At 44.8% G+C, this 24,756-nt stretch overlaps 1 protein-coding gene across 1 annotated transcript in view; it reads left to right on the forward strand.

Moving 5' to 3' along the window:
- Positions 1-24,756, forward strand: part of cux1b (cut-like homeobox 1b) — an 89,505-nt gene that overhangs the window by 17,711 nt on the left and 47,038 nt on the right. Inside the window, exons 2-3 of the mRNA XM_086080023.1 lie at positions 12,589-12,699; positions 18,459-18,506. Coding sequence (XP_085936149.1) covers positions 12,589-12,699; positions 18,459-18,506 — 159 coding nt within the window. The remainder of the gene's footprint in view (positions 1-12,588; positions 12,700-18,458; positions 18,507-24,756) is intronic.

Raw genomic sequence — 24,756 nt, forward strand, 5'->3', positions numbered from 1 at the left:
GACCCCGTCATTATCCACCAGTGATTACTTGTATGTGCATCTGATGTCATGTAATGGATAGTGGTGGTGTCAAATGTGCGTCCAGTCCTTGGGACCCTGGCGTCTCCACTGAGCTACGTGGCGCACAGAGCCCGACTTGATTAATCCCTATCACCCCTCTTCACGATTGCCGTTTCCATTTTTTTTTTTGTCCGTATCTGTGCACTCATCCTCGCCCCAATCTCCTCTCCCTGGCACGGAATGGCTTCCTGGTAGAATGGAGGCATTAATTCAGGGATGAGAGGTGTGATATACTCGCTCTCCCTTTCTCCCTCCCTGTATCTGTGCTCTGTTTGTAATGCGTGGCCTTTATCATGGCTGAAACAGCTCACTACCCTCTGATCCTATCTCGGATCTCAATATCCTAGCCGTTCCACCCTGTAAACGCAAGGATGAAAAATCTTGCCCTTTTACACCCCGGCATATCACTGTACCCCCTTCTCCTCCCATCGCACACGCCGCACCACTCTCACCCTTTGTGACACGGGCCTCCGGCTGAATTCAAACTCTGCAAAATGAGACCAAGTGAACTGCACTTCCTCCATGCCACAAAGCATCTTAGTCTCATTATATTTGTATTTAGGCACAACCTCCTCTCTCCCCTTGTCAAGACAATAGGTCAGGCAAAATAATGACTCGCGCTCAGCGAGCTTCAGGAGAGTTAAGGCCGGGATGCTGGGGGAGATAAAACAACAAGCAGTCTCTCAGCAGAAAAAAAAACCATGGATCAATATAAACGAGGCTGCCGTGTAAAAAGGCCGCTTTTGATCCAGGCCTCCATCAGCGTCAGCGAGGTGAGTCTTGACAGCTCTCGCGCTGCTGCTAGATATGGATCTGTGTTAAGAAGAAAGAAAAAAAAAGCAGCAAAATGCTCAGAGCCTACAAGCTTCTTGTTAGACTCCATCCACTCACGACTCCATGGTTGGGTCCACGGTTGTTTCAGGTTATAAAGCCATTATACATTTATGAAACACAATGTGTAAACAGGATGAGGTTTTCAAATCAATCATGGTTTGCAACATATGCTGAGTAAGGATTTGTCATCACGCGGTACAAAAAGACACGCTCTGCTACCACCAATTTGCTGGGTTTTTGGGTTAGGGGAGGTTAGGTAGTTACTTGACAAGACTTTCTAAAAATAACAGTCTATGGCAAAATTCTGAGTGGTTTGAATGGCCACTTCAACCTCAGTGTGACATACCAAGAATTTAGAAACCTGGATGATTGGCTATGGAGATTTCTTTCTCCATCCATCCATCTTTGTGCGTGTGTGTGTGCATGCGCGCAAAAAAATTGCCTTTTTGGGCAAATGTTTTGTGCGATATCACCTATAGAAAATTTTGTCCAAAAACACCTACAAAGTAGAGTGGAACGACAGGGGTGGGCAAATTCGGTCCTTGAGGGCCGGAGGTTTCCCCTCTTACAACACTAGCCTGATTCCAATTAACAGGATCGGTATCAGGCTTGCGCAGAGCTCGCTGATGAGCTGATCACACATCAGCTGTGTTGGAGATGGGAAGCATCCAAAACCTGGAGGACTCCGCCAATCAAGGACAGATTTTGCCCACCACTGGTATACGGTAACTTCTTTCCTCCCCCCCGCAATATCATCGATCATTTTGTCTTGGCTGTTACTCTTGGGACTCCCTTCTTTGATTGGCTGACAAGTTCCATTTAAAGGTGTCTACTAATAAGCGCATACGGGCCAAAATTCCGAGGGGTTTTCCTTGCTGACGTGTCAAAATTGCCATGATGTTTCCAACAGCGTCACTGCACTTGGCCTAAAAACTCAACTCAAATAGCACAAATGGAACATTATTCTTGAGAAGAGCAGTGTGGGGAATTAGAATATGGTAGGTAATGTACTTAAGTGATCAGGTTGTTGTTTTTTGCTGAATGTATTTTTTGAGAATTTTTTTTTCTTCATGAAGATGGTGGCCTTTTGTCATGTTGCTACTGGAAGTGTTTATCCATACATATTTTTTGTGATTGTGACTTTACCACTGCATTATCGTTCGTTAATGGGAGACTATGACAATATGGTTGAGGTCCGGGGTTAATGGTGGCCAAAACCATTAGGTTTTTTTTCTGTCTTTAGACTCAACTACCATAGTTTCATTTATATCAGTTCTTAACTGACAGGAGGCACAACTTATGAAAGAACTTGCTTAGAAAAAGAAAACTGCAGGTTAAACTTGAGTTGCGTGTAGGGCTTTAAAAGGCGGCAGTAGATGTTAACTGGCTAACGCCTTAGCCAGTCTGTGTGTTGAGTGACTCGGCACGAGTTGTAGCCATTGGTATCTTATTTTGTCTTTTATCTTGTTACTGTTTGTTCAATAAAGCAATTAAAAGTACAATGGCGGCTGTGTCTAGCCTTGGCTGCTTGGGGGGGGGGGGGGATTACAATACGTTCTAACCAGCTATATTAGACCAATTAGCTACAGCTGTTGTGAAAGTGCTATATAAATATAGTTCGAGTTGAGTTGAGCTGACATCGATATGTTACGTTGTGTTGGTGAGCATAGACATGCTGTTGTGGTTCACATTGCACTTCCGTCTTCCTTGTTAAGTGTGAAATCTTTTCGAGACTCTTATTGCTACACAGAATGGTGCGTGCGACTACAATAGCATTAGTCTGTGTGGAAAATGATCCCTGCGAAACTTTGAAGCAGTGATGTTGTTTTGTCCTTTTTTTGTAATCAAATTATGTATGTTTTTTTGAATAATCGTTACAACACTAGAATGTGTTAGTGTTATGTGACTACAGGGTTCTTTGGTTGAGGACTGTTGCGGCATACGTAGCATGTGCACAATGAACTAATTTGCGCGGTGAGGTCAAACTCATGCACCACAAGAAGGTATGCTTAGCTACCGCCGTACTATTTTATGGCTTTGTAGGTTAGTGATAGGTTATAGTAATCAAATTTAAGTACACATTTGGATTATGTCGGAACTCCTTGTAAACAGAGGACCCCCTGTGTTGCCCACCTCGGTAAAAGTGTTTAGGCCTTGGCAAAACACATGTTAGCTGGCGATGAAGAAAACTCTATGGCATCGATTCCAAGATTTGAGGATGTTACTCGCAAAGAGCGCCGTGCGGTCGGGGAAGCGCCATCGCATTTCAAGCCCCCCCCCCGTGCCGAAGGTAGGCAGGCAGACGAGCAGCAAGGATGGCGGCCTCTTATCTGCACCGCCGTTGCGCTGTGTTTTGAGGGGGCGTCGCCTGTGATCTGTGCCCATGTAGCGTGTCGCTGTAGCAAGCGTGGCTGACGCTCCTGACTGAGCCGCCAACCCCGCGACTCCACCCCCGCACAGTAAGTACGGCATACAGACGAGTCAGCCGCAATGTTGTCAGACGGTGGATATTGGTGGGGGGGGGGCAGGAGTGGGGTGGTGAAAGGTAGGCATTATAGATTCCAGATAAGAAATCTTTGCAGACGCCTTTTCTGTTTACTATCATAACCACATAACCGCCTCAGACTTGGCAGCGATAAAAAAGACAGATTAGCGAGAGCACAGAGAACTTCATCGCTTGAAAATCTGTTGCAAGCCTCTAAAAGGCTTCCCACGTTGCAACACATATACAAATGTTTTATTTTAAAATATGAACTGCCTTTGTAGTGTGACTAATATGTTGTTTGTGTTACCGAGAAGTACTGAATGTATTGTCTGTCTCTTTTTTTTTATTTTTTATAGCTGGCTCCAATTCAAAGGCGGTACTTTATTAGATGAATGCGTAAAGCGTGCAGCGACTGTGGAGCTGCACCTACATTGTGTTTGGACTAGAGCTGGCATGGCAGACTACTTGGCATGTCTCGCTGGCCAAATGGTGTAAACAAAGTATTTCTAGCAGTTACAATCCCAATTACTCTTCAGAGAATGAGATCCGAAGGCTGGTGTTCTCGCTCTGATTTTTTTATTTTATTTTTTCTCCCTGCCCTACTGGTCACCATGGCAGGCTGTGGATCGACTTCATACTGTGTACACAACAATCACTTTGTTGTCATTCCCAAGGCCTATCTGCCTCTGCATCGCTGGAGCATGAGGGCATATGAAATTCCACAAAGTAAGGATATACCCTTTTGTCGCTGCTTATCTCATTGAACTTGTAGTCAATGTGATTGGCATCATCAGACATGCCCGATTGGGTGCCTCCCATTTAATTAATCGGGCTCACTGTATCATCCATCACCTGTGGCTTGTTGAGGTAATTGCAGTTGCCTGCTTGCTCTCTTTCTGGGATTTTATTTAGAGCACATAAATATTCCTCTTTGTTTTGATGGCCAGCTATAATCAGATTTATTTACCCGTGATGGTGATCAGTGGGTACGCGTAGGTCCTATGATGAGGGATGATCATATGTGTTTGGCCCAAGCTTCAACGCTAGCACAAACATTGCCCGCTTTGCCAGATTGGTCGGGACAAACATGTTAGCAAGGCTCCAAAGAATGTGGAAAGACTGGGCTCCCCAACTTAGTGCGGCGGCTCGTCTGTGCATTCATGTGCGAGCACATGCGTGTGGAGCGGCGTGCGGGAGGCTACTTGGCCAAGGCGGCGTTGGAAGACTCTCTAGGGAGTGTCGGCAATCTGTTCCAATCGTCTTTACAGCTGAGCAGACGACCAAATGAACCAAGACAGGAGCTGCTGCTGTGGGCCAGCCCGGCCCGGCCCGGCCATGCAACCCTACTCACAGCAGTCAAGGGGATATTATCTTCCGTTGACCAGATGTTAATTTATGATGAAAGATTAAATCAAGTCGTTAATAATTCTTAAAGTGTTTGCCGGCCTGGCAAGTTTTTTTTGTACATTTGGTTTAGGTAGTGCACTTCTATGCTCTTCTCCGCTTTGTGAAGTAACGAAACAAACTGCTAGCCATGCTCGTTAGCAAGTTATCTGCCTCAGGAGCGAGTCATAGTATTTATTTCACCAATTATAGACATGCTAATTAGCTGGTTGCCACATTCATTTTAAGACGGCGTCAAAGAAGTGTATTAATATTTGTTTGTCGCGAGATGGGTGGCACGCTATGTAGCAACCGCTTTCCGTAAGTATATTTTGCGTATCCTTCCTGTACTTGATTCAATTTAATCTTTATCTCAAATAATACAAAATTCAATCAAAAGTAAAAAAATAAAATAAAATAAAAAGAGACTCATACAAAGTGTTAAGGGGCAGAAGGAAGCCTAAGCTTCTTTTAAAATGGTTCCATTCCACATTTGATGTTTGTGCTCCCGCTAGCCGCAGTAGCTAGTTAGCGTTTATTAGTCTTTGCCTTTTTTCACAACAGTCTTGTGTGTGACAGTTTGACTAATCCTTAACTGGACACCAAAAATATCACCTTGAACCTTGTCGTGTTGTCTCTCCTGTGTATATTAGCGATAGCATGCTAACTGAATGAAGAAGTAGTGAGTGTGCGGCACTCCAAAAATTCCTAAGGGAGTCGGCTTTTTCAGTGACGGGAAAACCCAACTCCTCGCCATAAGTCATCTGGGCTAGACTCCAGCATGCATGATCATGCTCTACTCTAATGAGACTAAACGGAATAGAAAATGGATGAATAAGTGGTTAAGAAAATGGAAGTTGGAACACCAAATAAAACAACCAAGTGACTCGTGTTGTAACATGTTTACATTCAGTGTATGTTCATGTGAAGAATACCTATATAAAAAAACGGACACATTTTGCTGTTCCTGTCTCCAAAATTTTAAACCTAAATAACAAATAGTTCTAATGAGTATCATATTGAAACAGTTGTATTGCTCTGTAAGGTTTTTACTAAGGATGGGCGAGTACACATCTGTATCAGGCCGATACCTCGTTTTATTTCAAGTATCAATACACTGTATCCACAACCCTCTTGTGGCCATTTTATGATCACAAAATATAAATTAGAAGGATAGAAAATTGCCAGTAATGTCATGAAGTTTTAAGGAAAAATGATATATTGCGATATATATCAGACTTAAAAAAAAAAAATTATCTGTCGGAAAATGTTATGTTTCAAAAGTTATTTTAGTATTGGTATTTGATATCGGCAACTACTCAAGAGTACTGTACTCTTACTGGTATCGGTCTGAAAAAAAGTAGCGAATATCTGTAGTTTTATCCCCCAAGTCACGTTAGCGGCTACAGTTTGTGGTTCATTTGTTGTTGTGTTTCTCTCTCTGTACAGTTCATGCTGAAGTCTCACGTGACATCATAAACCGTATTATTCCCAGAAAATTTGGTCTGTTTTCAAACTGTATGGCTTTTAGGGCGTTGTGGTTCCACTGTATTTTGGACTTGCTGCTCATAGTTATAATTAAATGCAGACTTAAGCTTGTTTTAGAATTTTGATTGTTGGAGGTTTATATAAATGTCTGTGCTCCTTGTCAATGGTCTGATTTATCATTACCACTCTCATGTCAGTAAAGTCCTGTTCCCACCAGTTGGTACAGTTCTTGTTGCAATTTTCCGTGTTTGGGTTTTCATTGTCAAAAGTCTTGACAGTTAGCTGATCAATTTGTACCCTGCCAATTAATTGTAACCCAATGTGCTGTACTTGTAACACTGGTGGGACCATAGCTTAAATTAAGTTTGGTTTGAGTGGGAAACAAATTCTTTTGACATTATTCACGGTTTAAATGGGCTAAAACTAGTTGCCTGAAATCAGCGTTCATTTGTCCCTAACATTGGGACAAATGTTTGTCCCCATTTGTAAATAAAAATAAATAACTAGGCCAGTGCTGTCATTAAAACACGCAAAATAACTTGCCCAAGTTTGCCGATCGAAATTGTGTTGATGTGAACTTTGCAAAATATCAAACATGCAGTACCCATAATGTTTTCAAACTAACCGTCTAAGCACGCAACAAGATCAATAAAAAAAACATGAACGATCTTCATCTTTCCTATTTTGCTCTTATCTATCTTTACTCTTTTAGGCTGTAACATTAAACTGATTATGTGGGTGTAAATGCGGCGCGGGTTGCCATATCGACTGGGCCGCCATCACACTCTAAGAATTTCAAATAGTTTACCATAGCTTGCTCATTTTTAAGTTTATTACCACAGTCACATGCATATTCATGATGTCAGTAAACCCAGCCAACTAATCTGATTTCTTGTTTGTTCCCGGCTCAATTTTTGCAGTAGTTTGTCAGCAAACATAGCTTGTGTGGCGGTACCGCCTGGGACCCGTTTTCCACAGCTGATGTCAAAATTAGCAGGCCAGTTTTATTTAGATTTTGTTGATGGAAACAGATGATCACCTCAAATGATACTTTTGTGTGTCAATGTATCGTGCGACCTCCCTAGTGGTCACTAAGATGTGATGTGGGTGAACAGCGGGAATTGTGCACTTTGGGATGTTACGCTCTATCAGCAAGATGAGTGTAAAGTCTGCCCATGTGTGCTGATGCGGGCAAAGAGTTTGCTGCATAGACAAAAACCCGACCATGTATGAGGGGCCGTTTTTTTTTCCCTCTCCCCCTCCACACACATTTTCAACCCAGATCGTGCCCATAATTACTCGCCCACTTGGAATCCGATCAATCCTCTTTTCATGTGCAATGTGTTTATTTAGCTTAAAGGCCAGAATATTTTCAGGCAATGAGGATTTTGGTAGCACACTGGGATGTTTGCAGGCCATCGGAGAGGGATCGGCCTGAAGAATGGAGGTCGTCACGCTTTGCACGTGACCTCCTAATAATGCAGAACCGGAGTGGTGGAAAGGCGCTATTCTCCGTTTTTTCTCAGAAATTGAGCCCCATTAATGATTTCGTATGGATGACTAGTTTGACTGTTAAATTCCTCTGTGCTGTTTGTGCGCTTCACTTTTACCCTGACTTCTTTTCATATCAAAAGGCCGTTCTGTTTGAGTTTTGATAAGAGCGGCTGTGTTCAGGACAACATAGACAGTAATGAGGCGAAGTACAGACCTTGTTTTTGTTAATTTTATAAAATCACATTAAATACTCTTATGTTCAAAGACTGTTGTGTGACCAGTTATTGTGTCAATATCACCATCAGAATTACTTGGTCATCATGAAAATGGAACGGAACGGAACGGAATGATGAAATTGTGAAGTCTTATTATAAAATCGCCAAATGTTTGCACATGTACAGTGCAATTATAAGTCTATTAAAATGTCTTTCCCTCATTTTATAAAAAAAAGTTTTCATTAGATGTACAGTACGGGATGTTGACACACACACTGCTCAGCTAACTATAGTGTGTTATTAGTGGGTAAATGATACAAAATTAAACTATATTGGTTTTATTGTCCACAAGAAGTCATTTGATGGAGTAATTTTGATCGTGTGTATTCAGTTTTTAGAATCACATTGAACATTGTTCCTAAAATTCTGTCATTATGGGGGTAACTGCCCATTAAGAAACTCTCCAATGTTTTCAGTGACATTACTACTAGCATTTTGTTTTTGCGCAGTAGAGGCTGAACAGTGATTACAGAATAAATACTACATTTTCATCACATTGTGTGTAGTTGGATGTCGTCAAGTGTAACATGTACGTTACATGCGGTATATCCGGTCGCTTCTTTTTAAATACATTTTTAATGGATTTTCTTGCAAACTTCTTGGGTAGTAGCCAGTTGACTTGGGTGGCCCACCCAAGTATTAATATGGTGTGGGAAACACTGCCACTCTTGTCAGAGTGAAATATTGATTGACATAAAAACGTTTCAGAAATTCACAATATATTTGTCAAACAGAGCGCAGCTTTAAAAAAAAATTGTGGGAAACTAAGCAATACGCATTTCTGTATCCACTCGATACAATGAGAACGTCAATGAAAATTCTTTTTTTTCTGTAAATTGTTGACTCAAAGGCACTATCCTGCCAAATAATCTCGGATTCTGATTTTATTTTGTAAACGTGGTAACATTTGTAGAAAACTCTTTTATGAACTCGTGTTTACATGCCAATGTTGTATTGAGGAACGGTGCCATATTGGAAGTCTTAAGCAGGTTACCCGCATAAGCGTAAATTAATCATAAATTTGTTGTGCTCAGTTATATGGGTAACTTCCCACAGCTGACGTCATTTGTTCTTCTTTAAACCGCAAACTGGCTCAGACTGAACTGTGCCCTGCTGCTTGCCACTCTCCTTTTACACAGTATGTTGCATTCATTGTTGACTTGATTGATGCTTAAATCACTACATATTTTCCCCCCGAGTATACTGCATATAACTACATTCTTAGAGGTTGTGGTTACACAAAGAACACACGATATGACAAACTGGAAAACTGCTTGCAACTCATCGCGTCAGCTCCTCCTGTTCAAGCTCGGGCCTTCTTGTTAAGTTGCAGGGATGCTCTATATTTACACAAAATATTCACAGAGGGATTCAATATTTTCAAAATGCCGTCCTTGTGCTGAATGAATACACTCAAAATACTTGTTGCTATTTATGTCATCCTTGCAGGATTTGAACTGAAACGTGTGCAACTTTTTTTCTTTTTTCTTTTGCATACCACTGTCCTGTCGGGGACGGGGGATTACTTGAGTTGACTCAACTATCACCTTTAGTGTCGACTACAAAAAATGTGAAGTCGTTCGCTGCCTTGGTCATATAACTTTTGATATCTACCAATTTGATTTCTTTCAACCAGCCTGAGCTTAGACCACCGAAGCCCAGCTATACCAATACTACAACATCCATATTTTTTGACAATAAATCTAACTTGATTAAAATTTATCATGGCCCTCCTTTTTTTATTTATAATTTTTTTTTTATCAGGCGTACAAGCTCCTGCACACGCTCGAATTGACTAACACACAGAGCAGCTGCTCCATGGCCACGGGCAGACAGGCTGCTACATCAACTGCTCCATGGGCAACGAGAGCACGAATTGAGCTTTTTTTTTTGTTCTCATTTTTTTTGTCCCGTGCTGCTGCTGCATTAACCACTAACAGTAACGCTTGACCAAGTTCCGTTATTGTGTTTTTTTTCTTCTTCTTCATGGTTTGTGGATAAAACAAGATCACGTCTACTTGGGGAATTTGACTTAATGCTGACGGAGGGGGGAAAAGCTTCTAATTAGTACTTGATCACACTATTTCTTTAATGTTATCGTGGGAGGTGGGCAATGTGTGCGTGAGTGTGTTTTGGGACCTTGTCAGCCGACGGAGCCACAAGGGCCCCTGTGGTAATGTGTGTATTAAATGATTAGTGTGTTAGTTAGCATAACGGCCCTTCAGCAGCGTTTAATCACTCTCAGGGGTGGGCGGCCTCACAGGACGCGGAGGAAAGGGTGGAGGAGGGGGAAAGAGAAGAATTTCAACGGAGGAGTACTGCTGTTTGGATGATGAGTGTAGAGAGGGAGGGGAAAAAAGCGTGACAGAGGGCAAGAATCCAACAGCAACACAATCTTGAGCACGGCGAGATACGATCTTTATAAGGCCTTCAACGTCTTGTTAATGTCAGCTCTTGGCTCATCATCATCTGGAACGAGCGGCCATAAATAACTCTTAATAACAATGCAGAATGGACACCATAAAGACGGCTCCTTCCGCGTGGAATCTCGCCGCTATGGCCGCGATTGTCGGGCGGGGTCTTCCGGGGTCATCGCTCGATAATTGCTGTGAAAAGCGCGCGATGGAGTCGCGGCCTTTTGCCAAGGCTCGCACAGTGGCAAGTGATGACACTTGATTGTGCCGGTTAGCTTACTAGGCGGGGTTTTCCCCCTGGCGGGACATGAATGTTGTGGTTCTGTTGTCGGCTGCAGCAACATGCAAGTTCACTGCACTATGCCTAGTAGGGACTACACAAATGCCTATTAGCTCTGTCTGTCTGTCTGGCATAAAATTGTGAAGAGACCTTATTAATGTGGACTTGTTCAATTTCTGTAATCTCTTGTCTCGTGGTTCTTAACCTGGGTTCGATCAAACCCCAGGGCTTTGGTGAGTCAGTCTCAGGGGTTCAGCGGAGGTCAAAACGCACACCTGACTCAAATGATACGTGATGATACGCCCAGCTTGGCCATTATTGGCTGCAAATGATCACGCTACATTGAGTACTATCTGTGCTGCAGGGAATTTAGTTTGCTCATTTGTCGACTTGTGGCTGTTGTGGTATGATTTCTTCATTACTGTAATCCCTCATACTATGTTGAGCAAAGATGAAGAGCCAAATTCGATGATTCAAATTCTTTGTTCATTGTGTTCACCAGTAAATCATATATATATATATATATATATATATATATGTCTTGAATTAGAAAAAAAAATATTCATAGTTTTTTTAATTTAATTAAAGAAAGGGGGTTTGCGAATGCACATAGGAACCTGGTGGAATTCAGTACCTCCAACAAAGTAAAGAACCACTGCTCGAGTTTTTAGGTAGTACTTCCTGGTTAATTTACGGCCCATTCACAGTGAGTGCAGAACGGATGCGGTGCGTTTTCTGTACAGCTGCCGCAGGAAATAGAAATCATTCGAGTCTGCGTGTCAATTCACACCAGCTGCAGTGCGGTTCGTATGTGGTGCGGAACGAATGCGGCGCTGCGGAAGGTTTCCGTTAGCGTTCTATTTTTATCGGACGCCGTATGCGGATTTTTTTGAAGAAATTACACAAGCCGGACAGGAACAGTCGAGCGGCGCCATCAAGGTAGATCCGGTATATTTCAAAATAAAACCATTTGCTAACTCTTTTGGGAAGGAAGCTAGCTAACTACATAGCATGACATGAGTCGGACATTTAAGAGCTCAGAATACATTAAACATGACAAAATAACACTTTTTAAACACAAAACATAAGTCCCAGAAACAATGTCCAAAAGCATATCGATGTGACAACAGGCAAGTGTGGCGTGGCTATTGTTTACCAATAGAACTCTACAATAGAACACGGTTGCTATGGCGTGACCGCAACTCTCCAGCGCGAACCCCCGTGATCACGCGGTGTGAATTGCAGTCCGTGCGGATGCCGTACGGAAAACGCACCGCGTCCTTCCCACAGTCAGTGTGAATTGGGTGTTAATTCATTTACTCACTGAACATTTTCAAGAAACGGATATTTAATCAATGTATATTAATGTGACAGAAAAGTGTAATTTTGTGTGCAGGACGACTCGCTACATAAATATTGTGAATGTGATGCATCATATATAGTTTTATTCCAGTACGTATATTGATCACTGTATCATGATATTACGGTCACGGGGGAAAAAAATTAATGGCCCACCTTGTTCAAGTTCTTGTTTACTTTGATCTGTTAATCATGTGACTAACAGGCAAAAAGGAAAACACGGAATGTGTACTGTTGTTTGTTGTTGTTGTTTTTAACCATACACTGCCATTGCTATTGATATAAAAGTTTTAGTGATTTTGGTTATTACCAAGAAAAGCATTGAAAATTGCTAGATACCAGCTGTCTTTAGTGTTATTAAATTTGTCCAAAACCTTTAGTTGCACCTTTAGTTTGATCTAACTTTTCAAATGTCATTGACAAAATGTTGCAATATCGCAATTCTCACCTCTTCCGTTTAGATTCTGTCCTTTTTTAAAGACGATCTTATTTTAAGTTGTTGCGTTTGTGTTGCAGAAAGAACTCGATGCCACCGCCACACAGCTCGCCAACAGACAGGACGAGAGCGAACAGTCCAGGAAGAAGCTCATCGACCTCAGCCGCGAGTTCAAGAAGAACACACCAGAGGTGAGCGAGTGTGCCTGTCAGCTGCGTACCCGCCGGACACGTGCCCGCGTCGTGTTTGGCGGCCATAGTTTGCCCCTGCGTGCGTGTGCGCTCTTCTTCATAAACGCAGCAGTGATTATTTACAGCGAAAGCGCAGCAGCAGCAGAGGAGGAGGGAGGAGGAGGAGCGCCGAGATGTGGGCTTGACTCCCAAAAATAGTCTCTCCATTAGTTTCCCTGAAATCCTAAAGAGACAAAACAGAAAACCCCTCAGGAGTTTGTATTATCTGACCTAGTTTTGTATGCGTGCAGAAAGTGTGGTCCGTGAGTGTGTGTGTGTGTGTGACCGCAAGAGAGAGAGAGGGAGCGGGCGAGAGGCAGGGAGTGTGACAACGCTGCTAAGCGGGATCAGGGGGGAATTCTGTCCTATTCCTGTGTTCCCTTCCCTCCTCCTGGGAATATTTGTTTCATCTCTGTTACCCGGGCAACACATTTTTAAACCGCACACGCGAAAACAAAGTATTGTCGTGTTATTATTGGTAATGTCACCATGGTGAATTATTGATGGCCCAATGAATTATGTATGAACGCAGTAGACGGCAGATAGAAAATTGTCAACTCTCCGTGGAGTTGATCGCAGGCCTATTATGGTTAACACAGGGTGACGATTGCCGCTATTGACTTTAGCTCGGAGCACACCCGCTTTAGCAGATGATCCCCCAGAGGAAACTCGAGTGGAGCCTCCAAAGTCTGCAATCTGCGTCTGTGATGCTGTGATCCTAGATTTGTATGGATTTCAACATAAAATTTGCCATTGAGAAACAATATTTGGTATAAATCCAAAATTGTGACAGCATGGTGGACTACTGGTTACCACAGACCTCACAGTTATGAGGGTCTTGTTTGTTTGCTTGTTTTCTTTGAATACTCCATCTTCTACCCAGATGAGGTTCATTGAAGCCTCTAAATTGTCGATGTGACTGACAAACGACATGCGCCGAATCATAAATCATAGAGAAGCCTGGCGGCCCGCCCGGAATATAAAGCACTGGGGGAAACCCCGATTGCGGTCATATACTGTCACACACCAATGTCAACGCAACACTCCTCAAAATCATGTTCAATTGCCAATTTTATTCACAAAAACTCGCAATTTTTTTGCACTGTCATTGAGTAAGTACACCGTTACAAACAGGTCAATGCCGCCAGCCATTCCGACCAATGTCTGCGTTAGCGTTGACAAGAAAAAGGGCTTTAATAGCTAACAACATGCAGTCATGCAATGTCATTTTCCCAAATTCTATTTCAAAGGTCTAATGCTGCATTTGAGGAAAGTGGGAAGCCGGACTTTTGTGACTTCATACCAGAAAGTGAGCATGGGAACGGAACGCCCCTTTGTACTCAGAGATCCGAGTTGCTAAGTCAGGGGGAAAAAGGGCCCCGACTTCAACAACCGGCTTCAATCTGACGTCACTTGACAATGGCGACCCTCCGTAGAGACACAAACCGAGAATGGCAAGATTGTAAATCGATATTTATATCGCTACTTTATTTGGCACATAACACAATGTGATTTGGAATGACTACAACAAACAATATATGGGAATCAGCCATCTTTGTAACGCTTTGAGGTCAGAACATCCGACTCTAATGCAGCTTAAATACCATGAGTGAAGCAATTAGATAGTCCGATAGCGCTTTTAAAATCAGTCGACTTTTGCAGATTATTATTTTTTTAACGCAGTACAAAATACAATAAAGATAATGACGTTCAAATAGTCCCCCCCCCCCAAATTTTTTTTTGCTATTTTTTGCCAAATTTTCTCTTCGTTGTATAGCACAAGTTATTTTGATGATTATAGCTTTTTTTAAATTTATCGGCTGGTTAATTGGGTATGGAAATTATTCTACCAAATGTCAGAATCGGCATTGGCCTAAAAGCAACGTTTTTTTGGGCCCCACTGCCTAGTTTCAAACTCCACTTGACTAGCTTTAAGGTGTCCGCTTTTTGGAGCTTCTACCGTTTCTGCCAATTTGATTCAAGCCTACACATTCATCTCCAATGTCATTTTCAAACGTAGCAGTCGCAGAGGAAATAAGGCACACATGCTCAAGGAAGGAGGAAGTGTTACAAACGCACACAAAAAACACACACACACAGAGAGGCAGATAACTGGGCAAAGACATTCATCAGTGTAACAAGGCTGTGATTTAGGAAGGCTCCTCTGGCGTCTGCGTGGCCCCTGGCATCTCCCTGGTATGTGGAGGAGGAATCTGAGCCGGGCCGATCTAGCGACAGGATTCATTACAAGGCTGTAACGGCACTAAAAGGCACAACATTTCGAAGGAAGCCTATAAGCATTGATGTGGTCTTCACCAAAAAGGCTGCTTGGTTGAAGTTTGATGACGTGGCCTGATTAGAAATGCCCTGATTGTGTCCTGCGCGCGCGCGCGTGTGTGTGTGGCCCGTTCTATAGAGCGGGCCCGTCAGCTCTTTATGGTCCACACCAGTCATCGCAGATCACAGTCACATCAGATCAGACTGCATTAAGCTGAGCGGGAGTCCGTCTCTGATCCATAATTCAGCAAGCAGAAGAGCGGGGCCCACGTTGACTGTGTCTCGTCTGCTGAGCCGTACTCGCCATGAACTGAACACACACACACACACACACACACACACGGCAGCTTTTGTAACATTTTAAAAGTAGCGCAAAGAAATGTGGCGTAAAAAAAACCAAAGCTTTCATTATTCATTTCAACTGACACACTGATTTTTGTGTGCGTGCGTATGTGCGCGCGCCGCCTGAATTATTCATTCTGTTCTTAATTTTTCTTTTAGTTAGTCAAGGCCCTTCCAGCAGCCTTTTATAAAGGCCAGGGTGGGAATGGTTGTAAAATGCCCCAAAGATTGCTAGCCAGAGGCGGCGGTAGTAAAGCAACTGTGTGTTCTTGTGTGTCCCCGTGCGCGTGTGTGCGTGTTTGTGTGCGCACACGTGCACATGCGCACACGTTTGTGTTTGGCTGCGGGGCAGACAGACAGCGAATGGGAGTTCCATATTCCCCGGAGGCTTCCTCGGGCTGGACTGTCTGCTGTCTGCCGGCAGATCACACACCAGCCATCCATCTCGTCCTCCTCCTGCACACACACACACACACACACTGACCATGCGGTGTGTGTGTGTGTGTGCATTGTTATGTTATATGGTCATAAATCTTTGAAAGTGGAGGGGGCCAATGGGGCGACGCGCTGGAGAGATGACCATACCACGAACGTATCAGGGCAGCAAAAGCAGTAACTTGCCCCGTGTGTGTGTTCATTTTCAAATATGCTATCGTTTGAATAATTCTGCCATTCTTCAGCTGGCTCTTTTATGCAAAGAACAGTGTATTGGGGGCGGGGCTTCGGGGGGGTTCACCAGAAGTTTATTTGAACAAAGTTGTTATATATGGCAGCGTTGTGTATTTTACGTCAATAATGCATGTTTAAAGTTGGAAATTGAATGAAAAAGGGCAGATTCATAAAAGGGAAATTAGGATCAAATTTGGATCTAATCAGAATCTATTGCAAATGAGAGGAGACGCTCTCGTGTGTGGGTGTTTGTATTGTGTCTGCTTATCTTGTGTGCGTTTGAAAGGGGGGTGGGGGTGGGGGTTGGGGGGTGTCGCCGAAGGTCATTATCCCTGGCAGGGGAATATTGAATTGGTCCAGACAAACAGCCACGGCGACCCCTGTTGAGGTAACAATAGAGGTGGGTCAGCGAGGTCGTGCCCCGTCCTCAGCCTGTCTGGACCGAGCTGGGATTGGGCCAGACGCTGTTGCCGGGTCAGTTTGGGATACGCCGACTCGTCCGGGCTTTTGGACCGAGATTTCTCAACTGTGAGGCTCACATCTGTCGTTGCCCCACTTCACATCTTCATTAGGCACGTTTTTTTTTTTTTTTGCGTGTGTCTGTGTTTATTCAGCGAGTGTGCAAATCAAATGTTCCTGAACAAAATGTCCTATTCTGCTACACTTTTTACCGTACGCTCCAGTTCAGTCTGTCAGGATGTAGGCACGGCTAACAGCATGGTGATTTGCATGTTCCCCTGATACATAGTCCAGTGGCTATCTAATCAGAAACCGCTGACTCGCACTGGAAAGTCATGCAATGGGATGAAAAGCATTTGCCGTACAGTCAAATGATGAAACAGGGGGAAAAAAATCCAAATGGGTGCGCGGAGACAATTTGCATGAACTGTAGGCCTACTTTGCGGTTTATGCTAGCGCCTCGCACGCACTAGTGGCGCCTCTGGGTGGCCCAGGTGGTGCTGCACCTGCTCTTGTGAGAAGCCCGGTCCACCAGGGCACCCCAGGGTGCAAACCTGGTCTCAAATGCTCATCACTCACACGCGCACCGCTCATTTCCTATTGGATGTGGTGAGAGTGATTTTCCCAAGGACTAATTTGATCAGCACTATGGTGGAACCTCCCAGTTGAATGCAATCTGTTCCCAATTTATTTGTTATTTAATGTTTTTCTAAAGATAGACCAATATATTTTTTTTAAGGTTCCGATACCGATACTGTTAATAGTCAAAGAGGCTTTGATATTTGGAGCCAGTATTAATTTTCACTGAATGGAAATTGGCATTTAAAAAACAAAGCAAAACTGATAAAAAAAAAAAAAGAAGTTCCCTGAAGTAGGGCTGCTCTAAAATATTAATTACCATTCATTTAGTAATTATTGAAATCACGATTAGGATGATCATTTGTTTTTTGGTGCAAAACAAGAAAAGGTTTAAATGAAAAAAATTGATTTTCTTTAAAATACTATAATTATGCAAGTTTCTTTTGGATCAAAAAAAGATTAATTCAATTTGTTATTTTAAAATAAAAAAAGGTGGAAATATATACATTTAAACAACTCAAAATTAGTATTAATAATATAACATTTTTGTTTACGATAATACCAATTTTATAATTGTGGAGTGTAACAATTGAAATTGCACAGCCCTACCCTGAAGTTAACAGTTTTAAATTGTTCTATTATCATCCATAAAAAACAAAAACAAAACAACAGGCCGATACTGATATTTGTCAAAATGCTTAATATCACCGCCTATAATCGGACCGACCAATAATCGATCTATTTCACATTAAAAAATCTTAAGATTTTCTGTTACACTTCATAGTCATTGTCTTAAGTCAATATTTAGCTGTTAGAAATAAATATATTGATGACGCTCCCACACTTTATTTATGTATTTATTTTTAATAAATAAACTGCAAGTGCAAGCAGGCAATGTACACGCAAAACTTAACGCTTGCTGACAGGGTGGAAGATGACATGGTGGACATTGTGGCTGGCATTTGCACTTTCTGAGCACATGATTCAGTTAGCATGTTAGCAAAATGATTCAGTTAGCAAGCTGAGCTGTGTATAATACTGTTCAACAAATATTTGGAATTTCTGCAATTGATGTTTCACAGTGACAGAGTGGACACATTTTGAGAGACTTTTATGTGCTGTAACAATTTTTTGGGCCACTGTAATTAGCCCTCTGACATTCGTTATTCTGCTACATTTTTATGATGACAGTAATTCTAATGAGGACACCAATGACACCTTATAGTCTCAAGACAGGATGTCTAAAGTCAATGTTTTTAGTTTGCTTTCTCAATTGTTTGGTTTTAGTGGTGCTCACATGTATAGGCGCCACTTGTGATTGATTGAGTCAGTTATCAAAATATCTCAGTGATTATAATTTCATAGCAACTGACCTACCTTCCTTCATTTTTCAGGACTTTAGGAAACAAGTCGCCCCTTTGCTCAAGAACTTCCAAGGAGAGGTGAGTGCTTCCCGTTATAAACATGCTTATTAAACGCAGCACTCACAAGACGCCATTTTAACAGCCGCTCTGACTTTGCTTCTCTTTTAGTCTTCCCCGTTAACCCACCCCCCCCCCCCTCACTCCTGTTCTTTCTCTCGCCACTATCTCATTTCCCCTCCCACTTTTTTCTCCTCCCCTTGATTTTCCTGTCCTATTCATGAAGTCCCGTAGCCCGAGGGTGTGTTTAAATTGCATCCTGCAACAAAAAAAGGCATCACAAAACCCTGGCTTTAGCCTGTCGCAACTCACCGAATGCCATTTCCTTTGAATTTGTTTATTTTTTTGCTTGTCTGACTGAGGTGTTTTTTTTTTTTGATAGGGTGAATCACAGGCCATTATTCTTCTTTATGACAAATTTATTTTATTCCGGTGTAACATTTCACCCCCTCCCCTACATTTGCGTGTACCTTGACCTATAAGAGGTGACTGTGTGTGTATGTGCGTGCGTGTGCTTATATCACACCCACACTCGCACTCCTCCTCCATCATTTTGGCCTATTTCCATGCTGACTCCTCCTCCTCGAAGCATTCCCAGTTGACTCCCATATGTGAGAGAGGGTAAGAGTGGAAGCGGCTGTTTTGGACTCTGGCATTATTTGGGGCTGGAGTGGGTGGACATTCAGTGCAGCCAACTCTTCTTCCAGCTCACACACACACACACACACACGCACGCACACACACACACACAGGCGCTCACACTCTAAACACACGAGCCAAATCACGCCAATAGATAGTGACAGGGCTGCTGCGCTACTGGCCATAGAATATTACAGTTTAACACTGGGTTACTTTTCCATATTCTCGTGTTGGATGGGGCAGCCACCACGGGCAGCGGTTGTGTTGAAAAAACAAAAACACGCTATGATTCCGGCATGTTCTGCTGATGATCTGCGCTCTATTTAGAGCGAAGAAACTGCAGCGATGTAATTGGGGTTTTGTCAGCTGTTTCCACCACTGGCGTCGACACACCTCAACGTGCACAACCCAATAAAACGAGACGCATAGTGGGTGGTCGGCCAGCCGAGGAGACGTTATCGTGTGATTATTGAGATAATACTGTACACCCGCGCCAGTCGAGGAGCAGCCCATCAATCAGTCGACTATTCTGCTGCGCCGGCGTGCCACGACATGAGCCGCGCCGGGAGTGTGTCATTTTTAGCCCGGGCTTTGTTTGCTTCCCCCCCCCATTCTCGGGCCTTTTGATCGAGGACAAGACGTCTTCGTTGCCCGTCCTCCAGCAACCGTCTGGATGTCGGTTCCAGACAGTACTTTGAAGTTTGGCTCTCTTTGTCATTGGAAGGTGGATGCCTGCAGGTTGTAATTATTATCAATAAACTGTACAGTTTCCACAAGGCCTCACTGTGGAGTGCGTGTGTGCGTGTGTACGTGAGTTGGCGTGCGTATGTTGCATGCTCGGTGTTCCTTGTTGGTCCATCGATCAGATAAGCTTTTCCATTATCCAAGGCTTCAGTCTCTGCTTCCCATAGCCTCCCCTTATCAGACTCCAGTGGGGCCCGCACACACACACACACACGCACACAACACCCCCCACCCCCACCCCCTCACCCACAGCCACATCAACTACTCAGGTGGGCCCGATGCCCTTCACACAGGAATAGGGGAGTGAGGTGGTGCTGAGTGACGGTGGCACAAGGGCGTTGACGTACGTACGGATGTGAGCTCGCGATGTGTCAGGAAAGCCTTTTTTATTTTTTTATTTTTTTGCAATTGCAAGCATTTCTCCCGATGCCGGCGCCGTATCATTTGTGTCACTTCATTTGTTTTGAGCGTGCGTGCGGGTATGGGGGCAGGGGGAGGATGTGAGAGCAGATGTGATCGGGATTGGTGGAGCGAGCTGCAGTTTGGGAACCGCAAGGGGTTGTATTTGCAAATCCTGGGTGGTCTTCTAATGGCTCTGGTCCTGCAGTTAACCTGCCTCTAACTGTAGGGTGTGTCCTACATTAAACGTCTATTTCCTGCCTCCCATGTTGGGCTATATAAAGCTGCCGTACCACTGACCTTGGCCCCGTCATTGTACAGTCATGCAGCTGTCTTCCTTTACCACCTCAGGAAGATAATATATATGTATCAGTTTGTGAGCGTGCATGTTTTCCCCTCTTTTCCCACTCTTCAAGGACCACTCCATTCGGTACACCTGCACTGCTTTGTTCGAACTATGGAACAGTTCTTCTATTATTATTTTTATTTTTTTCGTTTCAAATGGCTAACCTTAAGTAAATCTCGCATTGCTTTGTGGCGAGGTTATTGCACACTCAGTGTTGTAATACCGAAATAAATATCCTTCGCGGGAAAACATCCGGAGTGCAGCGTGCGTTAGCATGCATGCTACTTGGTATACCTGCTAGCTGCGGAGACCATATATATATATATATATATATATATATATATATATATATATATATATAATATATATATATATATAATATATATATATATATAATATATATATATATATAATATATATATATAATATATATATATATATAATATATATATATATATATATTATATATATATATATATTATATATATATATATAATATATATATATATATAATATATGTTTTGGAAACGTCATAAGCTTTTGTTTGTGTGTACTTAATGTTGAGGCCAGTGAGTGTACAGTAGAGTTTAGAGGAACACACTCGGTGTTGAACAGGTTTGATTGTGGTGTGTAAGCAGTATTAGTCCCGAGGATCCGTAATCTCCCATTAGTGACCACGCAATTGACCATCCCAATCACTATCGTGTCACACGATGAGGGCAAAGTACACAAGGCAGCGTGATGTGAGAATTACATATAATAGCGGCAGAACACCGTGTGTGCATGTGCGTGTGTGTGTTTGAAACAAGTCAGACCTGTCCATCCGGAGCTTATGAGAGAAACATGAGAAACATTTGACAAAGATTGATGGTTAGAAAAAAAAATGGACGAGAACATGGAAGTGACAAGAGGGAGAATTGGAAAGAGAGAAATAATGGAGGGGTAAAAGAGGGGGGAGGGCTGCTGGCACCAGTCGACCGAGGGCCAGATGTTTTGCGGCTAAAAAACTAGAGATGAATCAAAGCCATGTGAAGAGATTTATTAGGTTCCCATAGGAGCGCCGGCAGAATTACATGTATCCCACTTTGTTTACAGTGGCGAGAACCTCTAAACCACCCATCAGCAACACTACTGGTTTGGCTGGGAATGTGAAGACTTAATATTTGGACTTATTCAGACTTTTGTCTCTATTCGTTTTTTTCCTTCACCCTGCGAATGTGCTGCCGGAGCTGGAAGAGAAACACATGCCTGTTTAGTCTGAGTGCGTGAGGCACAGTAGTCAGCTGTAGCGCTGCCCAGTACAGTAGCAACATCTGAATGTCTTTATTTGGCATCTGTTTCCCTCCATTTCTACTTGACTTCAGATGTGTTGCCGGCACTACTTGTCCTGCTTTTCTCATCGAAGCGTGACAGTGAGTTTAGCGCCGTTTCACCATTGACAAGCGTATTAAGCGTCTCCTGTATGATATCAGAATTAATCCCTTATGGATCCATTCTAATGCGGTCCATTTCGATTAATATCTGGGATGGTATGCACGCCGTGTCCTCCCGTGTTAATGGCTGCGTCGGTAATGGATCCGCGCTGTATTGCCGCTAAGAGCTGACTGAATAATCTGCCCCTGCTGTGGCTGGAAAGACTGAGCCAGCTGTTTAATGATGTCAGCGTGCTGGAGGGGATACGACCACACTTGCACTCGCTCGTTCGCTCGCTCAGGACCGACAGATAGACACAAATACACGGCAAACGGAACGCGTCCGTCACCGCCTGAACAGCTGAGTTGACCGCACGGGAAGGAAACACAACTGTGGTTACACGCAACAGACCTACACGCAGTCAGAGTGGACGACTGTATCTGAAGCCACCATGCGATACAGGTCTGTTTTGTTTGCCAAGGTGTCATTAGGGGCTGTAAACTAGTGATGGGAAAATGAAGCTTCATGAAGCACTTGTAATATTTTTTGACTCCTCTCGATGCCACTCTTGGTTGAAAGATGCAGTGGAAATGTAATCAATTTCCTTTGCACTAGCCTTTATATTTAAACCAAGAGCACCATCTAGGGGAGTATATAGTAAATATCACAAGTGCTTCATGAAGCTTCGTTTTCCCATCACTACTTGTAAACCTGACCTAAAAGGCTACAAAAACGTATAAAACATGGCATTGACCACACAGTGCATCCCACCAATGATGAGGTACCTCACCGCTATCCACAAACAAGACCTATTTTTATTATGAATGCCGTTTTGTGTTCAACTTCATTTTGTGTAGTCAAGGCTTGAAATTGCGACCAAAATAGCCACACATGCGACGTTTTCCCCCAGTGTGTGTAAGAATGTGCCCATTTGGGCGGGTGCTTTGTGCCCCCTGCCCTTCTTGTCGTCCCCTTCCCTCCTCCCTTCCCCTTCCCCGGTACGCCTTCCTTCCCCTCCCCTGGGCCGGGGGCTCCATCCATGGCCCGGGTCTCGGTGCTATGGGGGCCGGCGGGGGTGGCTGGGGTTTGGTGTCGTGCCCGCCCCGCTCCGGTGGGCGTCCTGACACCTCGGGCGGGACCCAGTATCCGGGGGGCGAGCCCTATCGCCCCGCCGGACGGGTCCCATATGCCCGCCGGGGTCCTGGTGGGGTGGGTGGGGGCTTGGTGGGCCGGTGCGCCTCCTGCCCCCGCCCGGTTGGGGGGGGCCCCGCTGGTCACACCTCTTAACTCACTACACTAGGTTTGCACAATACACTTTTATAGACATATAGGGCACATAACACACTTTGGGGGGTGGGGTAGGGTGGAAACACCGTCTTCACCCTACAACTCCCCTCCAATTTTAATACACCACACAACTTGTGGGTGGGGGGGGGGGCTTGGGGGCTTGTGGGGGTGCCATCGGTTGGGGGCCGCAGTATAGAGCAGTGCTGCGGTCCCCTGTCCGTGTCGCCACCCCCCCCCCCCCCCCCCCCGCCCTATCTATTTTTTTTAATGCACCACATACACTCAGCAACATGCTTGGGTGGCGGGTGGATCGGAGCGTGGGAATATTATTTCCATCGGCTCCGGTTCACCTGCTCCTAATTTTAATGCACCACACACACACACTTGTATATACACTGGGTGGGGTCACATTCACGGTTTAGGGGTAGAGTTCGCCAGTCCGCGAGCTGGCGGACTCAGTAACAGGGGTTAATTTTCACAAAGAACGCTGGGGTGACGACCGGGGCCTTCCCCCGCTGGGCCTGGGGTTCGGGGGTGTCGGCCGCCCTCCGGTGCCCCCATCTCCCCCTTCTGCCCCCGGTGTTCCGTCCTTCCACACGGCGGGGGGTGGGGTGGGCGCGGCTGCCCTCTCCGCTCCGCTGTCCGGCCCCTCTTCGGCGCCGGTGCCTGGGTGCGGGTGGTCCCCGGGGGCTGGGGGTCGGGGGTTGGGGGGCTGCCGGTTGGTCGGGGTGGGGTCGGGGGGGGGGTGGCTTTGTTGGGGGGGGGGCGGTGGTGGGGGTTGCGGGGTGGGGGGGTGCTGGGGGTGGGGGGTGTCTGGGGGATTGGGGGCATGGGGGCGGCTGGGGCTGGGTTGGGGTGGGTGGCGGGGGGTGGATGGGGGGCGGGGGGTGGTGGGGGGGCGGGGGTTGGGGGCCGGTGGGGTGCCTGGTGGGCCTGCAGTGCCCCGTCCTGCTGCGTTGGGCCGGGGGCGCGGGCCGTGTTGGGGCGGGGGGCGCTCCTGCTCCTGGGTTTGCTCTCCGGCCGGTGGCCCTGGTGGGGCCCGGGGGTCGTCCTTTGGCGCTGCCGCGGCCTGGGGGGCCCTGAGGTGTTGCGCTTGCTCTGTTCCGGCGGGGGTCGACGGCTCCCCTCTTTGGTGGAGATTTTCATGCATGCCAGATCCACCACACCAGCATCTACCGAAACTCAGACACAATCTGTTTCCTCCTCAGGTTATTGAATCGGTGGAGGCTGGTGTCTCGGATCTCACGCGGCTTCGTCTGTCCTTCCTTCCTTTTCTCGGTCTCTCCGTTGGTCTCTTGAGGCCTCCCTGACTTTATGTTTTTTGGATTTGTTGGGGTCTGGATGTTTCTTGGGCTGGGGAGGAGTTCTGGTGGGGGGTGTCTGGTCGGTGCTGGATTTCACCTTCCTTGGTTTTCTTCGGTCCCCTCGGGTCTCCTGGTGTTC

Source organism: Leptonotus elevatus, chromosome 7, assembly GCF_054856555.1.
Source record: "Leptonotus elevatus isolate MCC_2025b chromosome 7, RoL_Lele_1.0, whole genome shotgun sequence".
NCBI lineage: Eukaryota > Metazoa > Chordata > Actinopteri > Syngnathiformes > Syngnathidae > Leptonotus > Leptonotus elevatus.